At 34.8% G+C, this 23,524-nt stretch overlaps 1 protein-coding gene across 1 annotated transcript in view; it reads left to right on the forward strand.

The window, feature by feature from the left end:
• The first annotated feature begins 15,611 nt into the window (after nt 1-15,611).
• The window catches only part of Tbc1d5 (TBC1 domain family member 5), a 247,774-nt gene continuing 239,861 nt past the window's right edge, over nt 15,612-23,524 (forward strand). Inside the window, exon 1 of the mRNA XM_051204190.1 lies at nt 15,612-15,738. Coding sequence (XP_051060147.1) covers nt 15,642-15,738 — 97 coding nt within the window. The 5' untranslated portion in view covers nt 15,612-15,641. The remainder of the gene's footprint in view (nt 15,739-23,524) is intronic.

Raw genomic sequence — 23,524 nt, forward strand, 5'->3', positions numbered from 1 at the left:
CAGGCACATCTCTGTGAGTTCAAAGCTAGCCTGGTCTACATAGTAATTCCAAAACAGCCACAGCTACTCTCTCTCTCTCTCTCTCTCTCTCTCTCTCTCTCTCTCTCTCTCAATGGAGGTTTATTGAATTGCTATACTTTCAGTTACATTGTAATTTATGTTAATCTAGTCCCCTTATTACTTGTTAATGATTGTCCTCAATTGATACTGAGTGGGGAACTGCATAGTGTATTAAGTCCTTTAAAGTAAATTAGAATTTAGATTGTTGGCTACCTACATGTAAAATAGTTAAAATGGTTTATTGTATATAATTAATTTGAATGTTCATGAGGATTAGATTCTCAAGCTTAAAACACCAACAATGTCTTCTTTTGTTTCTGCCTTTTCTATATCTTGTTAATGTTGGAGAGAAGCAGAAATGCTGTGTCACATATGTTTCTCAGAAGCAAGAAGTGTAAAATGAAAGCCAGTGTCCTGTGGGAAGATAATGAAGGGATAGTTTGCTGCTACAGATTTACAAGTACTGCCAAAGCAATAGGTAAAAAGGAAATGTGTATTTGACTCTTAAGTCCCATTTTCTGTACCCTTCTCCACAGAGAGGGTGTTGCCTTCCAGGAGGGATCAACAAATCTGTCAAGTTCTTTGGAATAGGGATTAGGCCCTCCCAAATGTGCTCCCAGAGTCCTTTCCTGTACTAGGGACACATCCTGGTTCCACTGTCAGAGGCCCCTTAGACTGCCCAGGCCTTCTAATTGAGACCCACGTTCAGGGCATCTGAGTTGGTCCAATGCTGGTTTCCTAGCTATCAGTCTGGGGATCCATTAGTTCCCCCTTGTTCAGTTCAGCTATCTCTGTGAATTTCTGTAGCCTGGCCTTGCCCCCATTTTCTTCTCACTCCTCCCTGTCTGCAACTGAATTCCAGGGATTCAGCTCAGTGTTTATCTGTGGGTGTCTGCTTCTGCTTCCATCAGCTACGAGATGAGGGCTCTATGATGGCATATATGTTAGTCATCAATCTCATTATCAGGGAAGGGCAATTAAGGTAGTCTTTCCACTGTTGCTCAGATTGTTAGGTGGGGTCATCCACGTAGGTCTCTGAACATTTCTCTATAGTCAGTTTTCTCTTGAAGTCTATAATGGCTCCATCTATTATTCTATCTCATTATTATTATTATTATTATTATTATTATTATCATCATAATCATCTATTTCTCCCCTGACTCAATCTTCTAGTCCCACATGCTCTCCTCTTCTCCCTTTCTCTTTCTCCTAACTCCCTCTCCACTTACTGCCCCCCCACTTCCAATATGCTCAGGAAATCTTGTTCCTTTCCCCTTCTGTGAGGGACCTTGTATGAATCTCTTAGGTTCCTCCTTTTATCCTAGTTTTTCTGGCAGTGTGAATTATAGGCTGGTGATCCTTTCCTCTAGGTCTAAAATATATATATGAGTGAGTATATATCATGTTCCTCTTTTTGTGACTGGGTTTAACTCACTCAGGATGGTTTCGTCAAGTTTTATCAATTTGCCTGCCAATTTCAAGATTCCATTGTTTTTTTTTTTCCCCTGAGTGGTATTCCATTGTGTAAATGTGCCACATCTTTATCCATTCTTCAGTTGAAGGGGCATCTAGGTTGCTTCCTCTATTGAGAGTTCTCTATTCAGTTCTGTAACTCACTTTTAAATAGGGTTCTTTGGTGTTTTGGTGACAAGCTTTTTGAGGTCTTTGTATATTTTGAGGATCAGCCCTCTGTCAGATGTGGGGTTGATGATGGTCTTTTCCCAGTCTGTGGGCTGTTGTTTGGTCTTGTCCACTGTGTCCTTCTCCTTACAGAAACTTCTCAATTTGAGGAGGCCCCATTTATTAATTGTCAATCTTAGTGTCTGTGCTACTGGTGTTATGTTCAAGAATGGGTCTCCTGTACCAATTTGTTCAAGGGTACCTCCCACTTTCTCTTCTAAGAGGTTCAGTGTGGTTGGATTTATGTTGAGCTCTTTGATCCATTTGGACTTGAGTTTTGTGTATGGCATCACCATCCCTGACTTCAAGCTCTACTATAGAGCTATAGTTCAAAATAAAGTTTTTGTAAATAAGTTTTTACAAAAGCATTCTGTCAGAAGTTTTTGATTCTGTACACATTATTATCAGTATGTTATATTTTTAATGCTTCTTACTTAATTTTTGCATTATAGTTCGTATAATGATATTAAATTCTTTTTGCATCAATTTGTCTAAAATATATAGTAGTAAAATAAATTTGGATTAGTAAAATTGCTGTGTCAGAGGGTAAGGTGTATTGTAATTTTTGTTTGTTTTGCTTTGTTCTCCCCCCCCCCACTAATTTCCAGTTTGTTTGTTTTAAACTCATGGGCTCAAGTGATCGTACTGCTTCAGGCTCCAAAGTAGCTCCAGCTACAGGTGTGCTCTATTAAATCTGTCTTTGCATTTCTAAATTTGGTAGTGAACAGCCTCCGTAAACTTTTTATGTCCTTAATCAGTTCATTTGAGAAGTTTAATGCATACTTTTGTATAATTTGTATTTTCTAACTATATTTTGCAAATCTGATCAGCAAAAAAAACTATGTAAATTGAATTTTGTTGTGAGTGAGGTATATTATGTTACTGACTCTACATACACACTTACATGCAACATGTAAGTCCTTAATGTATGGCATTCACATTTCTGTGTGTTACCTGTTTGTCCCCTTTTTTCATATATTTAACTCTTGTAGCTTGGTCTCCCATGTTTTCTATAATGGAGACTGTTACCTTGTTCATCCCATAGAAGGTTGGGATGATCTAAGGAGCAGCGTATATCAGTATTTCCTCCTCCCCTTTCTAACCCCTTTCCTCCTACCACTTCCCATTTTTAGTTGTTCTTCCTCCCCCTTCATATTTTGTATGTGTTTTTGTGCTGTGATCTATTTGAAGGGTAAACGCCATTGCATTATTTAAGACTTTCCCCTTCAACTCATACAGCTAATCTCTGCTGCTCTTGCAGTGTCTTGCCCTTTGACTGGTACAGTTTGGGGGAAGTCTTTGTAAATTGGACAGTACTATTTAAATGTAAGTCTTTATTGATAAGAATTTTCATATTATATATGCATGCACTGTTTTTCCTGTTCCCATGGTAGGCAGGTGACTTTTTACTAACTGTGAGAAAGAACTAAACATCTGATATGATTTCACCTGAGCATTTATAAACCAGTTTTACCGCTTCTCCTTTCTTTATTGTATTCATAGAAAAGAATCACATTTCAGTGAATAATTAATAGATCTTACCCTTTATTAAAACTGTTTTATCTCCCTTCTCATCCTTTCTCTTCATCATCTCCCTTCCTTTCTCTTCCAAGCTCGTATAATTAGCTATCATTAACAGGAAATGTTTACTTTGTTTAACATATTCTGAACACTTACTTTACTTACCAAAAGTTAGATCAGGTTGTCAATTGAACTGGTAGCTAAATGCAGCCTAATATCTTCTTACATTTATTTGCACTATAAGGCCATTTCCCCTTCATTCTGTGTATTTTATGACCTTCAAAGATGGCATTTTACAAAGAAGTTTGTGTTTTGGGGAAATACATCTAGTTTGTTATTTCATGGGAAAATGTTAAGAGGTTGGGTTGGAAATAAGCAGTACATTTCAGTATCCATGCACTATTGTAGTGACAGTTCTCCGCAAGTGATATATAAAGCTAAAGCCTCCTATTAAATTTGTACCTGGATGAGGATCAGTGCTGTAATACTTGTCCATAGTAGGATCTTCGTTGTACACATGTTAGTGAGTGGTTTTGATAATATTTTTATGATAGTTATCTCAGATTCTATAGCTTAAATAATGTAACTCAAAGGCAAGTATAATGCCTATACTTCTTCAGAACAAGTATAGCTCAATTGATCCTTTTACCTGTGAAATATAATGAAGTGTATTAATTGTTAATGGTTAATTGAGCATCTTCATGTTCTTCTATGCAAGTGATGAACAAATGAAGTGCTCTATTCTTGGAAGACATAGGTTAATGAAATAAATCTTTTTATTCATGGTGTTGACACTTTGGACCTATATAAGAGTTTAGCATCCTGAGCATTATGGGAGAAGTTGAGAAAAGATGAGTTTCTAGTTGATTATTTTTTAGTAAATAAATTTTATTTAAACTTTTTTTTCCTCTTACACACCAACCCCAATTCCTCTTCTCCCACCCATATCTTCCCCCTCCTCATATCCCCCATCTACTCCTCAGATGGGGTAAGTCCTCCCTTGGGGTATGAACAAAGTCTGGCATACCAAGCTGAGGTTGGGTCAAGCCTCCTCCCCTCTTCCTGTATTAAGGCCGAGTAAGGTAACCCACCAATGGGAGTAGGCTCCAAAAAGTGAGTTCATGCCTCTGAGATAGGTCCTGGTGCCACTGCTGGGGCCCACACAGCAGATTGTTTCATAACTGTCACCCCCATTCAGACGGTCTAGTTCAGTCCCGAGCAGGTTCCCAGGCTGTCGGTCCCTATCCCACTAAAGTCATGTGGAGTTAGGTGAGGGAGGAATTTTGTGTGTTGAAGGTCTGAGACATGGAGTTTGATATAGTTTAAGAAAGATTCAGCGTGTAGAACAAGCAGAATTGCCTCCTTTGAAGAGTATTCTTGTTGGGTGTAGTGGAACACACCTTTAATCCCAGCACTTGGGAGACAGAGGCCCTCCTGGCCTACACAGTGAGTTCCAGGACAGCCAGTGCTACCTAGTGAGATCCTGTCTTGGAAAAAACAAAAACAAAAATTGTCTGTGATTTCCCTTCTTGAATCTTGACTAGGTCTGATAAGCCATGGATGGCACTGACCTTTCTCCTTGAACCTGATAAAAACCCTATGCCTTCAATGCTTTTAGTACTTTGAATAGAAACATGTGTGCAGCTACTTGTCTCTGAACATTCATACATGTTTCCTTTGCCAAGCAACATGCCTGTACCTTATGTGGAGTCTGTTTCCGTCCTCTCTTTCCAGTCTGCACTACTTTCTATTCATCTGAGACCAATATAGCCTTAGGCTGTAACTAGTCATACATCTGATGTCTTACGAAGAAATTTTTATGTTTATTGTATAATGTGCTCGGTTTTTTATATGTCCCCATAAAGAATTTATTTTATCTGTCAATCTTGAGAAAAGTATTATATGAAATTAAAATGTTTTTCTTTCCTTTAAAATGTCATTTTTATCTAGAATTTAATTTTGTTTGAAGAGAAAATATTTGAAGTAAAATGAGAAACATCTTTAAAAACTAGAAAATTATAAAATTGTTAGTTATATATTGTAACTTACTTATGTTTATATAAACCATACAAAAAATTCCACAAGATTTTCTGTAGTTTATATCAAATGTAGATCAGATGTTACTCTGAAATATTTTCTCTGAAATGCAGGTTTTTTTCTTTGCGTACAATATACTTGGGAATTCCATTTGTTAACTTTTCTCACATCAGCCTTACTAATTTAGTAGATTTTGATTATTACTTTATGGAATCCCATCATTTATTTTTTCATGGTCTTTGTATTTTATTTGTGATTAGCTAGTATCTGAGGAGGAGGACATCTAGTCCTTTGGGCAAATGCCAAAGAATTGTTGTAGCTGGGCTTATGGTAGATTTATTTTAGCTTTCTGGTAATTCTTTATAATAATTTCCATAGTAGTTATACCAGCTTGCAATTACACAAACAGTGAACGAGGTCCCCTCACCCCACCATTCTACTCTCTGTTGTCTGCTGCTTTGCTTGTTTGTTGATATTTAGCACTCTGATTGTAGTAAGATGAAATCTTAAGGTTTTTAGCATTCTCCTAATTTCTGGAGGGATTGAACATTTTTTGAGATGTTTCCTAGTTTATTTGTTCATTTTTCTTCCTCCTTTTGAGAATCACTGTGCAGGTCCTAACCCTATTTTTTTTAGTAGATATTATTATTATTTTATAGTTTGTTTCTTTACTTTTTTTGAGTTCTCTCTTTTTGGATATTAATCCTTTGAAATGTATGTTGTCAGAAGATTCTTTCCCAGTCTTTGGGCTTCTGCATTGCCTGGTTGATTGTTTTTTTTTTTTTTTTTTTTAAATCTGTGCAGAGGCTTTTTGGAAAGATATAGTGTTAATCAAGTACTGCCTGCTGTAGATGAAAATATCTGTCCTGCCTAGTCCCACAGCCTTTTATTCCCAAATAAACACACAGAGGCTTATGCTAATTACACCGTTTGGCCTGTGGCTCAGGCTTCTTATTGCCTAGCTCTCTCTTAATTATTAACCCATTTCTATTAATCTCTGTATTTCCATGTGGTCTTGGCTTACCGGTGATGCCTGGGCCTCTTTCTTCCTTAGCAGCTACATGGCATCTCTCTTAAGACCCACTCTCCAAGTTCCTATTCCCAGAATTCGCCTCCTCTGGTAGTCCCACCTCTATTTCCTGCCTGGCTACATCCTGCTTCTCCATAGGCCGAAACAGCTTTAGTCATCACCCAATAAGAAAAGCATATATTCACAGCATACAGAAGGACATCCCCCATCATCTCCTCTTTTCTGTCTAACTACAAAGGAAGGTTTTAACTTTAACATTGTAAAACTATATATACCAAAGCAGCTTTCAAGTAAGAACTACAATTAACAATATTTAGTCCCCTAACATTTGGCAAAATTTAAAGAAAATATTCTATCATCTATCCTATCTTTGTGAGTCTACAGTTTTATATGTAGACCATATAACCATAACTATAACATAACCATAACTATCTGTCTTTATCCCTATCAAAGACCCCAGAAGGATGATATATAAACTACAGAATTGACAGAGACACCTCACTGCCTGGCCAGTCACCAAAGTTTCTCTGTAACATTAGGGCATCCATCTTCAGCCTATATGCCATAATGTCTAGCAAACTTTTCAATGAAGCAGGAACATTAAAGGACTATCCTGTCCCCTGGCAAGTACAGCAGTCAATTTTCTTTGTAACCTGCATGTTCAGTTTGGACAGCATGCTGTCAAGCAGTCCAGGCAAGAGCATTTTCTTGTCCAAATGGCTAGTCCTTCCATGTTAAAGGCAAACTAAATAATGAGTTTATTCGATGCCCATGTTCCTCTCTGACATAATTGGTTTTGCCAGGGACACATGTGTCTCCTTGTCATGAAAAACCCTAATAAACCATTTTAAGTTCCATATACTGTAGATTTTTGAAAGGTTTTGTAGAATACCTATTCATCTGAAATATTTCTCTATAAATGTAGAAAAACTTACATGACCAGAAGTTTTGACTATTATAGTTGACTATTAATTTGTATATTTTAATTTTATATTACATTTAAAAAAATAAGGTGTTTATACATAATATCTATACAAGAGTAGAAGTATACATATAACAAAATTGACCTTAATTTTATGTCAGTAAATCAAAATAATTCATACCAATGCAAACTATTCAATTCTAAACCATATCCATCCTTTTGTTTGTTTGTTTGTTTGTTTGTTTTTTGCTTAAGAAACAGATTGACTGTGACCATCAATCATTGAAAGCCAACCCCATTTAAATGAAAACAAATCATTTATAAACAATATTTTGGAGTATGGGTGTAGTTCTTTCCAAACTGCTTTCTATTTGGGGGCTCCATCAACCCAAAGTGGTTCCTGAGAAAACCCAGAACCCCGGCCAAATCTTGTTTGTAGTCTGTGAGGCTGCATGGTTTCTACTGTCTTGGATATTGAATCACCTGGGCCATGGCTTCAGATTTGATTAAACTATATTAGTATGGAAGAAATCCACTGCTTTTCATTTTAATGTGGGAACAAAGGCAGAACCTCTTTTCCAAAGTAACATGTCCTTAGACTTAATGTTTGAAGTCAAGGCATTTTCAAAATATATGTTGTATTAATCCAGCACCATTTATAATCAAATGTCTTTTAGTAGTTGTTGATCCTTCCTCAGCAATCAAACAATTCAAAGGCAACACAGTAACTAACATAAAGTTTCCTCCAGACTCTGCATTTTCCACCTTTACATGGCTTTTTTTTTTTTTTTTTTGTAATTACTCTTTTATTTTTTAATTTTTGAGACAGGGTTTGTCTGTGTAATTTTGGCTATCCTGGAACTCACTCTATAGACCAGGCTGGCCTTGAAAGCATACAGGTCTGTCTGCCTCTGCCTGTGAAGTTTGGGATTTTTTTTTTTTTTTTAAAGGACTTTATCCTTTTTCTTTTCTCTCCTACGACTATGTATATTTGTAAACACAGTAAACCGTTTAGAGGGTTTTCTTCATCTGAATCAGCCTTTACTGTATATCTCTATCCTTTTCTGACCATAAATTTTTAACCTGCTAAACAACATGGCTAGGATTAAAGCAGAGATTTTGGCTGCTAATTCTAAGCAGTAAGGCTTTACAACTTGTTAGAGGTACATTTACTGCCAGCTCTGGGACCTGTGCTTACTGCCTGGACTCTGGTCTATGCTGCTATCAGGCAGCTGGTAGCACACCACCCACAAACCTTTTTTGTAAGAGTAAAAGGTAAATCTGCCATGTGGTGTGCTGTGCAGCTTGGAGATGGCCTCTGTGTGCCTAGGCGGGAATCGACTATGCTGTTCTGAAGCCAGACTGCCTCAGTGTCTGTGCGCAATGCCATGCATGAGACTGTGAGACTAGGAAGCCCAGTGTGGCTCATTTTCTGTGTATTCAGAACCCTTTTAAAGCTTTTGTCATGTTTTCTTTAATCCAGCCTCAAAACTACTTTGCCCACTTTAATTATCTTTTTGTGGTTTTTTTTTTTTGCGTGTGTGTGTGTGTGTGTGTGTGTGTGTGTGTGTGTGTGTGTGTGTGTTGTTTTTGATACTTTTTTTTTTTCTTTTGCTAAGGTTTGAATAGGAATGGCCTTCATATGCTGGTAGATTTGAATATTTGAATGCTTGATCACCAGGTAGTGGCACTATTAAGGGGTGTGGCCTCATAAGAGAAAGTGTGTCACTGGGCTTTGAGGTCGCAATTGCTCAAGCCAGGCCCACTGGATTTCTGTTCCCGCTGTCTGCTGATGAGCGTGTAGAACACTCAGCTACTTCTCCAGCACCATTTCTGCCTTCCTGTTGCTTTGTTCCCGCTTGCTCTCATGACAACACTGGACTAAACCTCTGAACCTGTAAGCTAGCTCCAATGAAATGCTTTCTCATATAAGAGTTGCTAATGCAATTATCATCAGACAGGCTTCATCTGTCAGTTGACAGAAGCAGAAGTAGACCCACAGGCAGAGCTAAGGATCATTGGAGCCAGAGCAGTCAAGGACGTCACAGGAAAACCTACAGAATCAGCTAACCTGGGCTCATAGGGACTCAACAGAGACTCAACCAACAACCAGGGAGCCTGCATGGGACTGACTTAGGCACACTGCTCATATGTAACAGCCTTGAAGTTAGTCCACTTGTGGGACTCCTAACAGTGGGGACAGGGGCTGTCTCTGACCCTACTCCTCATACTGCCTTGCCCAGCCTAAATGAATGGGAAAGTGCTTAGTCTTACTGCAGCTTGATATGCTGTGTTTTGTTGATATCCATGGGAGACCCTGTCCTTCCCTAAACCAGAGACAGAGGAGGAGAGGATTGGGAGTGGAAATGGGTGGGATGAGGGGATAAGGGAGGGGAACTGTGGTCCCCCAAAACAAAAAAATAAACAAACATAAAAGACAGACAAAAACAGAGTTGCTGTGATCATGTAATTTCATCATAGCACTAAGCCACCTATGAAGACGTAAGTGCTTCTGCTCTTCTGTTACCCAGGAAATGTGGACTATAGAAATGCCCCATGTTACAAGCTTCTTTTCTTCATCTTTAGAATCATATGCGGATCTTATGACAACTTATTTTATAAAGATAACTTTGTGTCTCAGAGTGTATATAGTTATAGCAGGGTATTATGTATGGCTTTATAAGTTTGAGTGCTGGAAGGCCAAATATGTTACTACTTCATAGAATAAACATTTTACTATTATTACAAGTCTTTTACATGTTATATATTCCTTATAATCTTGCTTTTGATATTTTATTCTAATTGTATAAAAATTATAAGAATCCAATGTATCTTAATTTTCTTTTGAAATAGAAAGTCATTATAGTCCTATACCATATTAGACAACACTTGATATTTCAAGTTTATGAGTGATAATGTTGAATGACATGTATTCAGACACACACTTTTATATATAATAAATTTGACATTGTAAGTACATTTATCTTGTGAGAACCAGACCCCCTAATGTCAAATGAAGTATTTTATAAAGATTTGGAGTAAATAAGTAATAAAACTACTTTGACATACAATCTAACAATATTAAATATTAAGACTTAAAATGATCAATTTTAATACTTAATTAACCTATATAAAGTCCATGTGGCTGTCCTGAATTAAAGATTGAAAGAAATTTAAAATAGAACTTCATACATTTTATCTTGTCTTCTTTGTAATTGATATTTTAAAGAAAATTGTTTTCAACCAGTAATTTACTTTTAGCTACTACCATTTCTAACTTAAAAAGGTATTTTTATCTCCTTTGTATGATTTATTCAAAATGTTGAGTAGTTTTACCTTTTAAATATAAAAATAAAACTTGTAAGCTGTGTAAAAGAAGCATTCTATTAAAGCCAGTATGTTATAGTTTAGGTTAAACGCACATCATAGTGAATGTATTTTACCAGTTTTTCTGTCTTCTTCTTGTTAGTTATAGAGTTCCTAAGTAGTCTGTTGAATCTGGTCTAGTTGTTTTTTCTTTTTTACTTCTTTTGTTTGTTTGTTTGTTTGTTTTTGTTTTGTTTTTAGTTTTTTTTCTTGTCAAGGAATACCACTCAATGCTTGGATTAATTATTTTTTAGTTTGCCATCAGTAAGGAATTCAAATGAATGAATAACGCTTATTTCCACTTTAAAAATGTGTGTTTTTTAATTAAAAAATTCACAATGCTAATTCTATGTATTATAAGCAGTGAGGAATGAGCACAAGTTCAAGCAAGTGAAATTTCACGATCGATGAGAATAGTTTATTCAAACTTCTGTTTGTATGATGCTTTTTTAAAAGAGCACATGCTATTCAACATGTTCTGCCCATGCATTGCCTGCAATTGCAACTTTAATTAAGAGTACTTTCTTTACACAAAAATTAAAACGTGTTTAATATACTTTAAATCCCAACCGTCAGACCCTTTGAAATACTCATTGTGTTATAAGTTTTGTATTACTATATAAAACTTTTTAGATAGGTACTTTTATATTAGATTGAACAGTGTAAGAATCAGACTTCTGAAAACTGTATACCTGCCTTTCAGGTTAATTTTAGATTATGAATTATAATTACAGCCTAATTTGTATGCTTATTTCACTAGGGTAGCTTCAAAGTATTACAGTAAAACCAGTCTCAAAGTTTTTAATTTTGTGTTTTCATGGCATAAAAAATTATAAGCTAATAAGAATAACTAAGGAAATGTGTATCTTTTCTGAGATATAAGAATGTATGTTGCTATGTTTCTAAAAGTTCCAAAAGCGTGATTGCTTTGACTTATTTAAAAACACGGATATTTTTATTAGAATGTAGAGCTTGATTAGCATCATTTAAGGGAACTAAAGTCTATCCCATGCTGACTTACATTTTTGTTTTCTAAGAGGCATTGTTTTCAGCTATATATTCTCTTCCCCCAATAAGCCCGATGATTAGACTGTAACAGTGTAACGTTCATGTCAGAATTGGTACAAGAATTTTAGTAATTAAAAATTACTGTGACTTTTTTAAAAAAAATCCATTAGATGAATAAGATGAGTGGTTTTTTTTTTAATAATCTGATGTTATTGGTAAATACTTCATTCACAACAATGATTTAGATGAATATAGACACATTTGTTTGAAGATCTTTAATATTCTGCTTTGTAATAAACTTTTTCAGGTACATTCATGAACCACAAATTGGGAATTCCATGTAAATTGATTTTATGTTTAAAAGCAACATTTTATTTCAATTTTTACAGTTATCCCAATAGCAATAATAGTCAGGCTTACCTTTTTAATTTTAAAAACTGCAATAGCCCTTTATATTTAAAGCAAAGCAGTAGAAACCACGGCAGCATCTTTAGTTACTTTTAAATTAGATTAGTATTTAAATCTGTAATTAAAATGAAATGAAGAGCATCATCCATACTCTTTATCAGTAGATGACTTGAAAGTAACTTATTATTAGTCTGCAGGTTTACTTTGTTTAATTATAAATCCTTTTCAGCGTCTCAGTTTTGATCTATAGCCATCATAAATTATGATATAGTGCATTCCTCATTGTAAAGAATCATTGTAGATAACTATGTTTATGAATAGTTTATTTTCTCAATCTGGCTTTTGGCTATTGCCATAGACTTGTCAAGCTCTAGCAGTGGTTCTCAACCTTCCTAATGAAACAACTCTTTAATAATGTTCCTTATGTTGTAGTGACCCCCCAAGCCATAAAATTATTTCATTGCTACTTTGTAACTGTAATTTTGGTACTGTCATGAATTATAACGCAAATATCTGATACATAGGGTATCTGATGTGTCACCCCCATGGGAGTAGGAACTCATAGGTTGAGGCTAATTTTATCAAATAATTTTCAGAGGAATGTTAACATTCCCTAAGGAATGGAAAAATTCTTAAATGCCTTTTAGCATCTTGGACAGGTATGAACACCATCTGTCTTTCTGCATTTTCAAGGTTTGTCTCCAGCCTTCCCACTCAGTATTTGGGACAGCAGGTACATGGCGTTATGGATCCTGGTTGACTCTTCCTGGCCCCTGTTTTTGAGAATGAATGTATTGTAGTCTACGAATGAACCACCACATTGAATGTATTTAGTGTTGGGGATCAAACTCAGGGAATCATACCTTTTAATCAAGCCCTCTGCCAACTGAGCTATGACCTATCTTTACCTTCTAAAGTAGAATCTGATCTCAGTTTAATTGTTACCTGTTTTTCAGAAAGTTTAATATCCCCCAAATTTGTTCATTTGAATCTTTAAAGAATGTAAGATAGAGTTCTACTATTTTAAAAATAAGAAATTAAAGTATTATGACTATGAAAACCCTGGTTAGACACACTACTTAAATCTCAAGGACATTTAACAGCTCAGAATAGATCTACATAGTCACATTTTTTTTCTATCTTTTTTTTTTAAAGAATATAAAAACAGAGACTATGAATCTTATTTTAGAAATCCCATGTTCTAAATATAAATTTGAAATCTATTTAAATAATCTATTCCATGGCAGTAATTATTTAAAATTTTGCATTATTTGCAAGTATGTGCAAGTAAGAAGGTTTCACACCATCCTGGATAACTGTTGTCTGTCTTGACAGAACATAACCAGAGTAAATAATGCTTTAGTTATTCATTGGCCCCTCCTCTCATCGTTTTGTAATTGGTTTGTTTTATTGACTTTCTCTTGAGAGACCCAGGTAATGCTGGAAAAACAAAGTAAGCTTTGAAAGAAAAAAAAAAAAAAAAACAGTATATTCAAGTTCTGGCTTTAATACTATGTAAGGCTGGAGAGCAGGCGCAGCAGCTAAGATCACTTACTGCTCTTCCACAGAGGTGTGGTTCCATTCCCAGCACCCACATGGGGGCTCAAAAACTTCTTTAACTTCAGTGCCAAGGGATCCAATACCCTTTTCTAGCCTCTGTGGGCATCAGCCATTCATGTAGAGAAAGCAAAAATATATACAAAAATTATCTAATAGATGAATTAATTAATACTTAGTGTGTGGCTGTGCAAATTTAATTAGGATTCTTTTGGGCAAAATGTCAGTAAAGAAGAAGATACATAATTAGGTGGTAGGGAGAATGAATATTTCCATATATATTTATTTTTTAAAATATATTAACGGTCACTAATAACACCTGTTATCTTGCTTCATTACAAATTTGAATTTGGGGTTCTATTTGGTGAACAGTAGACAACTTCATCTTCATTTGTTAAACTGAATTCATCCACTGGCTTCTGTCTCATTTGTAACATAACCTGCATTTTTATCCCTATTTTATTCTATTCTCCAAACTTCATTCTAATCAGTAAACTCTGACAGCTACCTTAGACAGATGAGGTTGGATTGTATGGTTTTAGGAATTCACCTTTCATGTTCACTGCCTAGTTTGCTTTTCTGTCATTGTGATAAAGTATGACCAAAAACAACTTGGGGATGGAAGAGTTTTATAACATCACACTAGTTATAGTTCATCATCAAGGAAGTACAGAGTGTAAGAGCTCACACAGCAGTCTGAAGCTAGGAACTGTAGCAGAGAGTATGGAAGAACAGTGATTACTTACTTGCTCTCCATGGCTTGCTCAGCTTGCTTCTTTTCTACCCTAGAACCATCTGCAAGGGTTGGCACCTTCCATAAATATGTGAGACTTTTCTCACCAATCATTAATGAAAATAATTACCTCAGATGTGTTCACATGTCATCCCGTTGGAGACATTTCCTCTATTGATGACCCTCTTTGCAGGTGACTCTAGGTGTATCAGGCTAACAAAACCAGCCATTACTTTCACAACACATTTTCTGTTTAACTTAACATTCTATTAGTTTTGGTTTAGCCATAATCCTAAGGGAGTAGAACTTATTTACAATGGGCTGTGATTGTGGGTCAACAGTGGAGCTGAATTGTTCTGATAAAATTAGAAGAGCCACAGGAGTATTTTACAAGATAAGTGTTTTAGATAGGATAGAGGGACATTTTGAATTGCAGAAATGTTACTAAGGATCTGTGTAGTTGAGCCTCTGAAACCTGCTCAATATTTAAACACTAAAACTGATAAATTTAACCATTTTCGTATTTGAAAGATATCATTTTCATTGGACTTGCATACTCATAATTTTTTTCTCAGTTTCATTTTGTGTCCCTACTACCCTTGAAATTAATAAAATGTGATACTTAAATAATTTTAAATTGAAATTTATAAAGTATTACATAAATTGATGAATTGCTTACATAAATTGTGGTACATAATGTAGTGCTAGACATCCATTAGAAATTGCAATTTAGACACAAGGACAACACTCATGATAATTTAATAATTCCTGAAATTTAGTAATAGTTCTATATAAATAGTATGTTTTCCTTGGTAGATCATATAACGTGTACTCTAAATGTCTGTAGTAAAAACAAGCCTAAGTTTAATACAATAGAATATTACCAAGGTCTCTCTAACTATTATTATGAGTAATGTTTATTGGCTGTATTGTTTCCATGTTGAATGTCCTTATTTAAGCATATTGCCTTATCCAAAGTGTTCAACAAATGATCTTATGAGATTTTACAAAATGAAATTTTACCAAAAACAAATGTGATTCCACAAAATAAGTTAATAAGTGCAGTCTAGAATTTTTGAATCATTGTTGGCATGGAATTTTTTTGTCATGTTGTTTGCTGTTTTTTACAAGTCCTCCAAGGTGTAGTAAGTAACAGACCTTATATCCTATAGAAAGCTTGTTGGTGTCTATAGTGCTCATTTAATCATTTCATTCTATCTAGTATTCCTTCCCAGTTATATCAGAAGAAATATTCATCTTTTTTTCTTTTGGATTCTCATCTAGGTAATTACTTTTGGTGACTGCCTGTATTTTATGCAATGTATCAGTCCGTGTCTGAAACTAGACATCCTCTTCAGTCAGAAGAACAAGAAGTAGGCATTGACCCCTTGTCCAGCTATTCAAATAAGCCTGGAGGTAAGTTTTGTGTGCAGGTGCTCTTTGCATATGCTGGGAGGAGGGGCTTCAGTATGTTCTGTCCACACTATAGGGGTAAGTCTTTCCATGAAGCTAATCAGAACAACTTCACGAATATTATGCTAGATATGTACAGAATATTCTTGATGCTAGTGAATACCAGAGAAAGTGTCCTTTGTTATTGAAGGTAGAAGACTCATTAGCCAAATGTTCAATACAGTGTGTTTCTTAAAGAAAAGTTATATTCTAGACAATACTTTTAGTAGATAAAGTCAGTGTTGGAATTCAAAATGCTGTTTGCCAAACGTGTTGAAGAATGAAAACTGTTGGTATTGACCTTTCAGTTAATCTACCCTTTGTCCCCTCCACACACACACATTAAAGTGAACTAAATCCCAGGATGAACTTTTTAGTAGTGTTTCAATTTTGTTTCTTTTTTTGTAAATAACTGAAATTTGTGCCATACTCTTACAGATATGTGCAATAAAATCATTAAGTTGTGGATTATTTAGAGATATGCATTCTTGATATTCTAAAATGTGTCAGAACTAGATATTATATTATTTTTCCATATTTACTTAATAGTATAACTTCTGATAGACATGAGTTTATGAAAACTCTTGAAACCTTGTCCTCATTCTTGAGTAGTTTATTGACCACTCGGTAAAATTCCTTTTTCAAGTCACTAATTGTAGTTTTTCACTCATGAAATGCATTTATCAAGTAATTTTGTTAAAATAATTCAAATAAAGCCATTTTTACCTAAATGCAGATGTTTAGATCTGCAGTGACATTTTGGTAATTAAAACAAAAAAAAAAAAAAAAAATAACTGACTCTTTAAAAACATGGTTATTTCTGTAGAACAAAAGCTCTATATCATGTGCGTTTGTTTATTCATCCATTCATTTATTTATTATTTGTGTGTTTGTGTGTGTGTTTGTGTGACTCTTTAATGCCTTTTATACCCTGTAAATGCCATTGAAGTTTTTGTGGAAAATAGCACCTTTCACCTTTCAAAATTGTTTTGTGATTTTATTTTTTGTTTGTTACATAAGGGCCTAAAAAGACTGCTGTTTAGATTTTGGTAATATGAAAATTAATTGTAATTTTGATTATTGCAGTTTTTAGAAAGCCTGAAAGCTTTTCTAGTTATGTTTCTCGTAAATTTAATACCTGTACGAAGTACTCATAATTCTATAAATGTTTAAAAGTGAATATGTGTTTGTATAAGAAAAATACAAAATATTGCCAATACTTTTCAGAATATTCCTTATTTACATGCTTATTTGAGAAGATCATTTTCTGTTGTGTTTTAAGTGAATATTTTTCTCGGGGCTATTTCATTAAATATTGAATATTTTTTAAACCTGGTTAAAAACATTTTAAATTAATTTTATCTTTTATTGTCTAAAGGAATGAGTAGTTACCTTTACTGAAAGGGATTTTCATTTATATCCTAGCCTAACATTTCTGTGACATACCAAGTTATTAGGATTGAATTGATGTTTTAAAGTGCCATTAATTCATTTACCCCAAATGTTCATTAACAATGTAAATGTATGCTGATGTTCTATGAGACAAGGAAGTGACTAATGACTCTTCCAACTAACAACACTTAAAATGAATAGAAACTTTAGATAGCTAATCTTGAAGTAATCAAGACCCTCATTCAGCTTGGCATCTCTGTATGCTCTAAAACAGCTGTCAACTGTTAAAAATATATACAAAACACACATACATGAAGGCACAGAGGAAAGAAAGATATGTAAATATCTGTTTTTCTAAGCCATAAAGGTTACTAACCATAGTGAGTTTTGTGTGTTGTATATGTAAACATTGTATATCAAGTACCTATTTGATCTTCTTAAGTTGTCATTTTGCACACACAAAAAAATTATGTATTACATTTTCTTCAGTTTGTCATATTTACTTGAAGAATAACCACCTTTGCAGTTTAGTTTAATTTGTGTCTTGCATTGGAATTTCTGAAGTATTTTGAAGCTTTTTGTACATTTATGCAATAGACTGTAGGGAATTTGTGGCTAGACAATGACTCCTTGCATAAACAGATAAACACCAGATTTGGGGGAGTAATTTTCCTGCCTGGTGTCTTCTGTAATTAAAAACTACCATGTTAGAGATTACATTGGTAAAGCATTCTTCTATTTTATCAAATCTGAATTCTACCATTTATAAAGAAACAGTACTATTAAATGATTTTGGGAGTTTTTTTTAAATTAGGCAAGCGAATGGGTTAGAGAAAGAAAGCTACATATTTTATTTTTATTGGGGAAGAAAAAGAACTGTCCCTACATCTGTGTGACCTCTTAGGGCATATTTTCCATGTTAATTACTCTTTTAGCCTATTTTTTTCCTAAATAACAAACAGTATAGAAATATATATTCTTTGTGTCTTAGCATGTTGTGTCATATGTTTAAATTACCACCTTAAATTCCAGAGTCTTTGCTCAAAGAATAATAATTGACCAGATACACATAATTCCACTGAAAATAATGCATGTATTGTTTCTGTTTTCATAATTACTTGTTCTTACCATCTGACTTTAAATGATAAATCAAATGAAAATAATTTTTTTTTTTTAAACTGAGGCTGATGATCTCAAGATACAGGGGAATTTTACCTATTTAGTAGTGTAATTAGGATTACCAATTGTTCCCCAAGTTTTTAACACCTTAGACTTGTTCATGGTGAAAAAAAGATTTCTTTCTTCCCTTTTCTTTCCTGTTATTTATTTATTTATTTATTTATTTATTTATTTATTTATTTATTTATTTATTCTCTTTCAAGACAGGGTTTTTCTCCATAGCCCTGACAGTTCTGGAAACTTCTTTTGTAGACTGGGCTGGTCTGGAACTCACAGACATCTGCCTGCCTCTGCCTCCTGACTGTTGGGATTAAAGGAGTGTAGCACCACCTGGTGACTTTTTAGAGGTAGTTTTTCTATACTGAAAATTTTATTAGACTATTAATGATTTTGATCAAGATCACTATTTTACCAATATCTTTAAGCGTTTAGCACTTACTGTATTTTATTAAATGGCTTAGTGTTTTAATGAATTTATTACTTGTCTCATTATGTTACTAGATAATCAGATATGTTGACATGATAGCAAATTAAAGCAATATTTAAGAAGTTAATCAGGACCATAGGAACATATTTTTTTTTCTTTTTTGTTCATTTTATTTGTTTTGTTGAGATAGGGTGTCATTATATACCTCTGCATTGATTGAAACTCACTATGTAGACAAGGTGGGTAGCCTTGAACCCATAGTGAGACATCTATCTGCCTCTTGATACTGAGTGCTGGGGTAAAGTGATGTCTTACCACACCTGACTCCTATGTTGACTACCAAACATAAAGTACTGTAGACCATGTACCTAACATGAGCTTATTTATACAAAAATATTCATTGAAAATTTAGTATCTGGGGAAAGAATATTGAGCAGTAAATTGATTTCTTTCACAAAATTCTCATTTAAATATAGCATTTTTATTAATTGAGAATTTCATGCAATGTGTTTTGATCATACTCAACCCTTCCTGTCTCTCACTACTCCTCCTCTCCAACCACTCCTGACTTTGTGTCCCCCTCTCCTTTTTTTAAAAAATAATACTTTGGGTCCAATTTGTGTTGCTCATAAACTTGTGGATCTGAGGCCATCCACTACAATTTTAAGGACATACTGAGGTCCACACCCTTAAAGGAAGGGGGTCCTCGCTCCTTTATAAGATAGCTGCCTTAATTAAGGTTGGTCTCCCGACCCTTGTCAGTGCTCTGGTGTTGACAGGCTTGGTCTTGTGCACCTCTCTACACTGAAAACATTTATATTACATGATGTACGCTAGCCCTAGAAAAATAATGGTCTTATGTTCTCATTCATATGCTGCCATTGCATTTCTAACTTGGAAGAAACACATTTCTAACCTGTAGAATTAGGAAACTAGAGCCATTAGTGGGAAGCAATCTCAATGGAGAGGGTATAGCAGGATGTGGGAGGTATGAAAGGGGAGAATAGAAGCGCTGGGTGACCTGGTATGTAGAAGAGAAAACATCATATGGAAACGTGCTGTTTTGTGAGCTTTATATATCATATGAAAAAATTTCATGTGAGTTATCCTACAGGGATAATGCTCCTCCCAGAAGCCAAGTTCCAAGTATGGGATACCTCCCCTCAATTTGGGTTCCCCAGAAACCCCCAAACATTACAGGCTATTGACACTGGTCTTTTTGTTTGTTTGTTTGTTTGGGTGGGTGGTTTGGTTGGTTGTTTGGGTGGTTGGTTGGTTGGTTGGTTGGTTGGTTGATTGGTTGGTTGGATGGATGGGCTTCATTGTGTAGCCCTAACTGTTGTAGAACTAGCACTATTTACCTCTTAGTTGCCCATCAGAAGTCACATTTTACTCTTAGACAGAGTAATACAATGAGTACTTAAAATTGTCAGGGAAGGCCTCTGAGAAAGGTTTGGCTGTATGTGAATAACAGACAAGATTCCTGGCATGTAATGGTATCTATAGAAGGAGTACCACATCTCTAAAATAAAGTTCATACAAAGTAAGTCCCTAGGAAAGGATTAAACTTGAAGGGAGCTTTCAATATCCTTGTCACTAAGGCTAACTAGTGGCAAAATAGCATACAGTGAACTAGATAAGTAAGGACTTGTAAACACCTGGCCAAGAAATGTAGATTCATTTTGCCTAAACTGAGAATTATTTAATAATTGTCTAACACACTGTCATGTCTGTGGATTCTTGAAGTTCTTCTTGGTGGTCATGTCATATGTCCTTCTGACTTGATGCATTTGTTAAGTGATGGTTCCTTTTTAGTTTTAGAATATCTTTAAAATGTGTTTTCATGTTGCTGTCTTCCAAATGAATATATTTGCTTCCTCATCATTTTAACAACTTATTTTGAGCATTTCAATGGTAAAATAGTTTTTGTTAGTCAGAGAAAAAAATGATGCTATGATATTTCACAAATGTCTCAAGATGCTTTTGTATGGTTCATTTTATAGCATGTAACTATTATTAAAAGATATGGAGTGTATACAACTTAGCAAGACCTTTTCTGTTGTTCCCGGGTGTGCATATGAGTATATGTACACTTACACAAGTGAACTTGTAAATACGAAGTTTTATTTGGGGGCAAGAAGGGCATGTAATCATTATTTTCCTTCTGCTGATGTAATGGAGAATTCATTCCTCTAGGACATATTAGAACAGTGTGTTTAATGCTCTTCATTTTAATTTGCTAGTATCACAATTAATACAATTAGGGTCACTTTAAATGAAACTATTAGCAAATTGACTAATTTACTTTAACAATGTCAATGTGTTCTCACAATTACATTTTCTTTAATTAGTATACAAGCTATTATTTAGTAGCATACTTCTTATAGAAAAATGTAGTAATGAATTCTTACCTCTATTAAAGAAAAAACTTTTAATGGCCTAACTGGTTTTTGAGCAAGAGCTATAAAGTATTGGAAGACATATGGAAAATCTGAAAACAGAGGTTGCAAAAATGTAAATAAAATATTTTTTGGTATTTTTCATGCTTCCTATCACATTTCCTATTCACCATTGTGTTAATAGTATTGAAAAATTGGTTAAAAGTTGTTATGAAAGGGAACGTGTGTCCTGGACCGCTTTAGTAGTGTTGTGTTTAATTTCATCTTCACTTAATATTGCCATAATATTTCAATTTATGAATATAATAAAAGTCACTCCCAATTAACTAACTTACTGTAGGAGAGTGTATATATTTGTACAATATACAATTGGCAAAAAATTCTCAAAAGGACTTTTGTTTCATATACTAATCTGGCTATTTTCTTACCTTAGAATTTAAATCTCGAATTCTGAAGTTTCATAGAGAGAGTAACATAGAAAGTAGTTTACGCCCCAGTGAGTCTCTTTTTTAAACAGTTTTATTTGTGTTTATGTGCAAGTGCATGGCACATATATGTAGGTAACTGTGGAGGCCAGAAAAGAGCATTTGATCCTTTGAGTCAGTTACTCCAGGGGTGGTGAGCTACCTGGTGTAGACGCTGTGAGTAAGCTTAGGTCTCCTAGAAGAACAACATGTTTATAAGGAGATGCAATCCATAGCATTTAATGCTATAATTTTACACTGAAACTCTTTGGTCTGCTTTATTCGCTTCACTAAGTTTCTGCTACTTTAAGCTTTTTTGGCCCATTACTAAGGAAAAAAATTGTAAAGATATAAATTTAAAAATAGAACATATGTAAAAGGTAATTAGGTATTAAATATTTAATGAAAAATGTGAGAAGCTTAGAGGATGCACAGAGTGAAAAAGTTAATTACATCTCATTCCATTGAGATTCAGAACTGTCTTCTATTTTCTTTTTTCCTACTCTTTCCCAGCTTCTGTGCCCTCTGCTGGTTAACCCCCTCCTGTGCCCCTCCCACCCCCAGTGCTCTGCTTCCTGCTTCCCTTTCTTTTCTTCCTACCCCATGGAATAAAAGGATTGATACTAGATTTTAAATAGAGAAACAGATTCCTTTTATTAGGGCATTAATTGGTGTTTTTCCAACCCTTGCTGGACCTTTGTACTATTTATTACTTTTGAAACAAGGTCTCACTATGAGGCATTGGCTGTCCCAGTCTCTGTATGTAGACCAACCTGGCTTTTAACTTGCAGATGTCTAACTTTCTCTGCCTCCTGAGTGCCAGGATTATAGGCATTAGCTAACACATCTGGCTTGTAATCTTTATTCTTAACATTCTTTGGATATTCTGAGAAATTGTCTAGTACCTTTTGAAATAGTGTCATTTGATTTTGGAATGTTTATTCTTTCTTTGAAGTCACGATGGTTTCAGCTCTTGTTAGAACTGCAGCATTTCAGAAACAATTCCCAAGCCTGTACTATATATCCCTTGTTGTTTGTATTGATTGAAAGAATGTCCTAAAATTCTGGCCTCACCTATCTAATCACTTGTCAATCCCTTAAAATTTAGTGTCTCTTCAGCATAGTCAACATATCATTGATAGCAAACAGAATTGGAGAAGGAAAGCTGCCTGACCTCAGAACAAGCAGCCCAAGTAGGTGCAATCAAATGTAGTGGACTGATTTTTGAAAAGGGAGAAAAGGAAGTTCACTAGAGGAAGAATAGTCTTTTCAACAGCTGGCATTGGAAAATCTGGACAGCCATTAACGCCCATGTAAATCTTGTAGTCTGCCTGTCTGTCTATTGCAAATAGAGTATGAGCTAACACCGTTAATTCAGAGATCATAAGTGTAAAGGAGGACCTCAGGATATATAGGTGAAAATGGATTTGCTGGTGCCATTTTTGATAAAACCCTAAAATAGTATCCATAAAAAAATGAAAAAAAAAATGGCAAGTAAAAAGGAAAAAAAATATTTTTTTTGTATGTCACTGTTAAAGAAATAAACAATCAAGTCAGAGTGAGAGAAAACCTCTACAACATCTGTATACTATGACTGTTACACAACACATGGAAAGATGTTTTAATGCTAAAGAGTATGAAGGAGCTGAATTTAAAAATGGGCGCAGCAGAAAAGGAACAAAAGACATTGCTTTGCTGAATATGGCATTTACCACTGTCAAAAGTAGAGAAGGTACAATACAACTATAATCCATATTGCTGATTTTTTTTCTTCCGGTGAGTGAAGTTTTGGTTTCCCTGCTCCTCTGCTGTTCCTGTATTTTCCACCTCCACGCAGCCAGATCTAACCTTATGCTTGTGTCTTTTCCTTTCTGTTTGAGGCACAGAGT

This window comes from Phodopus roborovskii, unplaced genomic scaffold (assembly GCF_943737965.1).
Source record: "Phodopus roborovskii unplaced genomic scaffold, PHOROB, whole genome shotgun sequence".
NCBI lineage: Eukaryota > Metazoa > Chordata > Mammalia > Rodentia > Cricetidae > Phodopus > Phodopus roborovskii.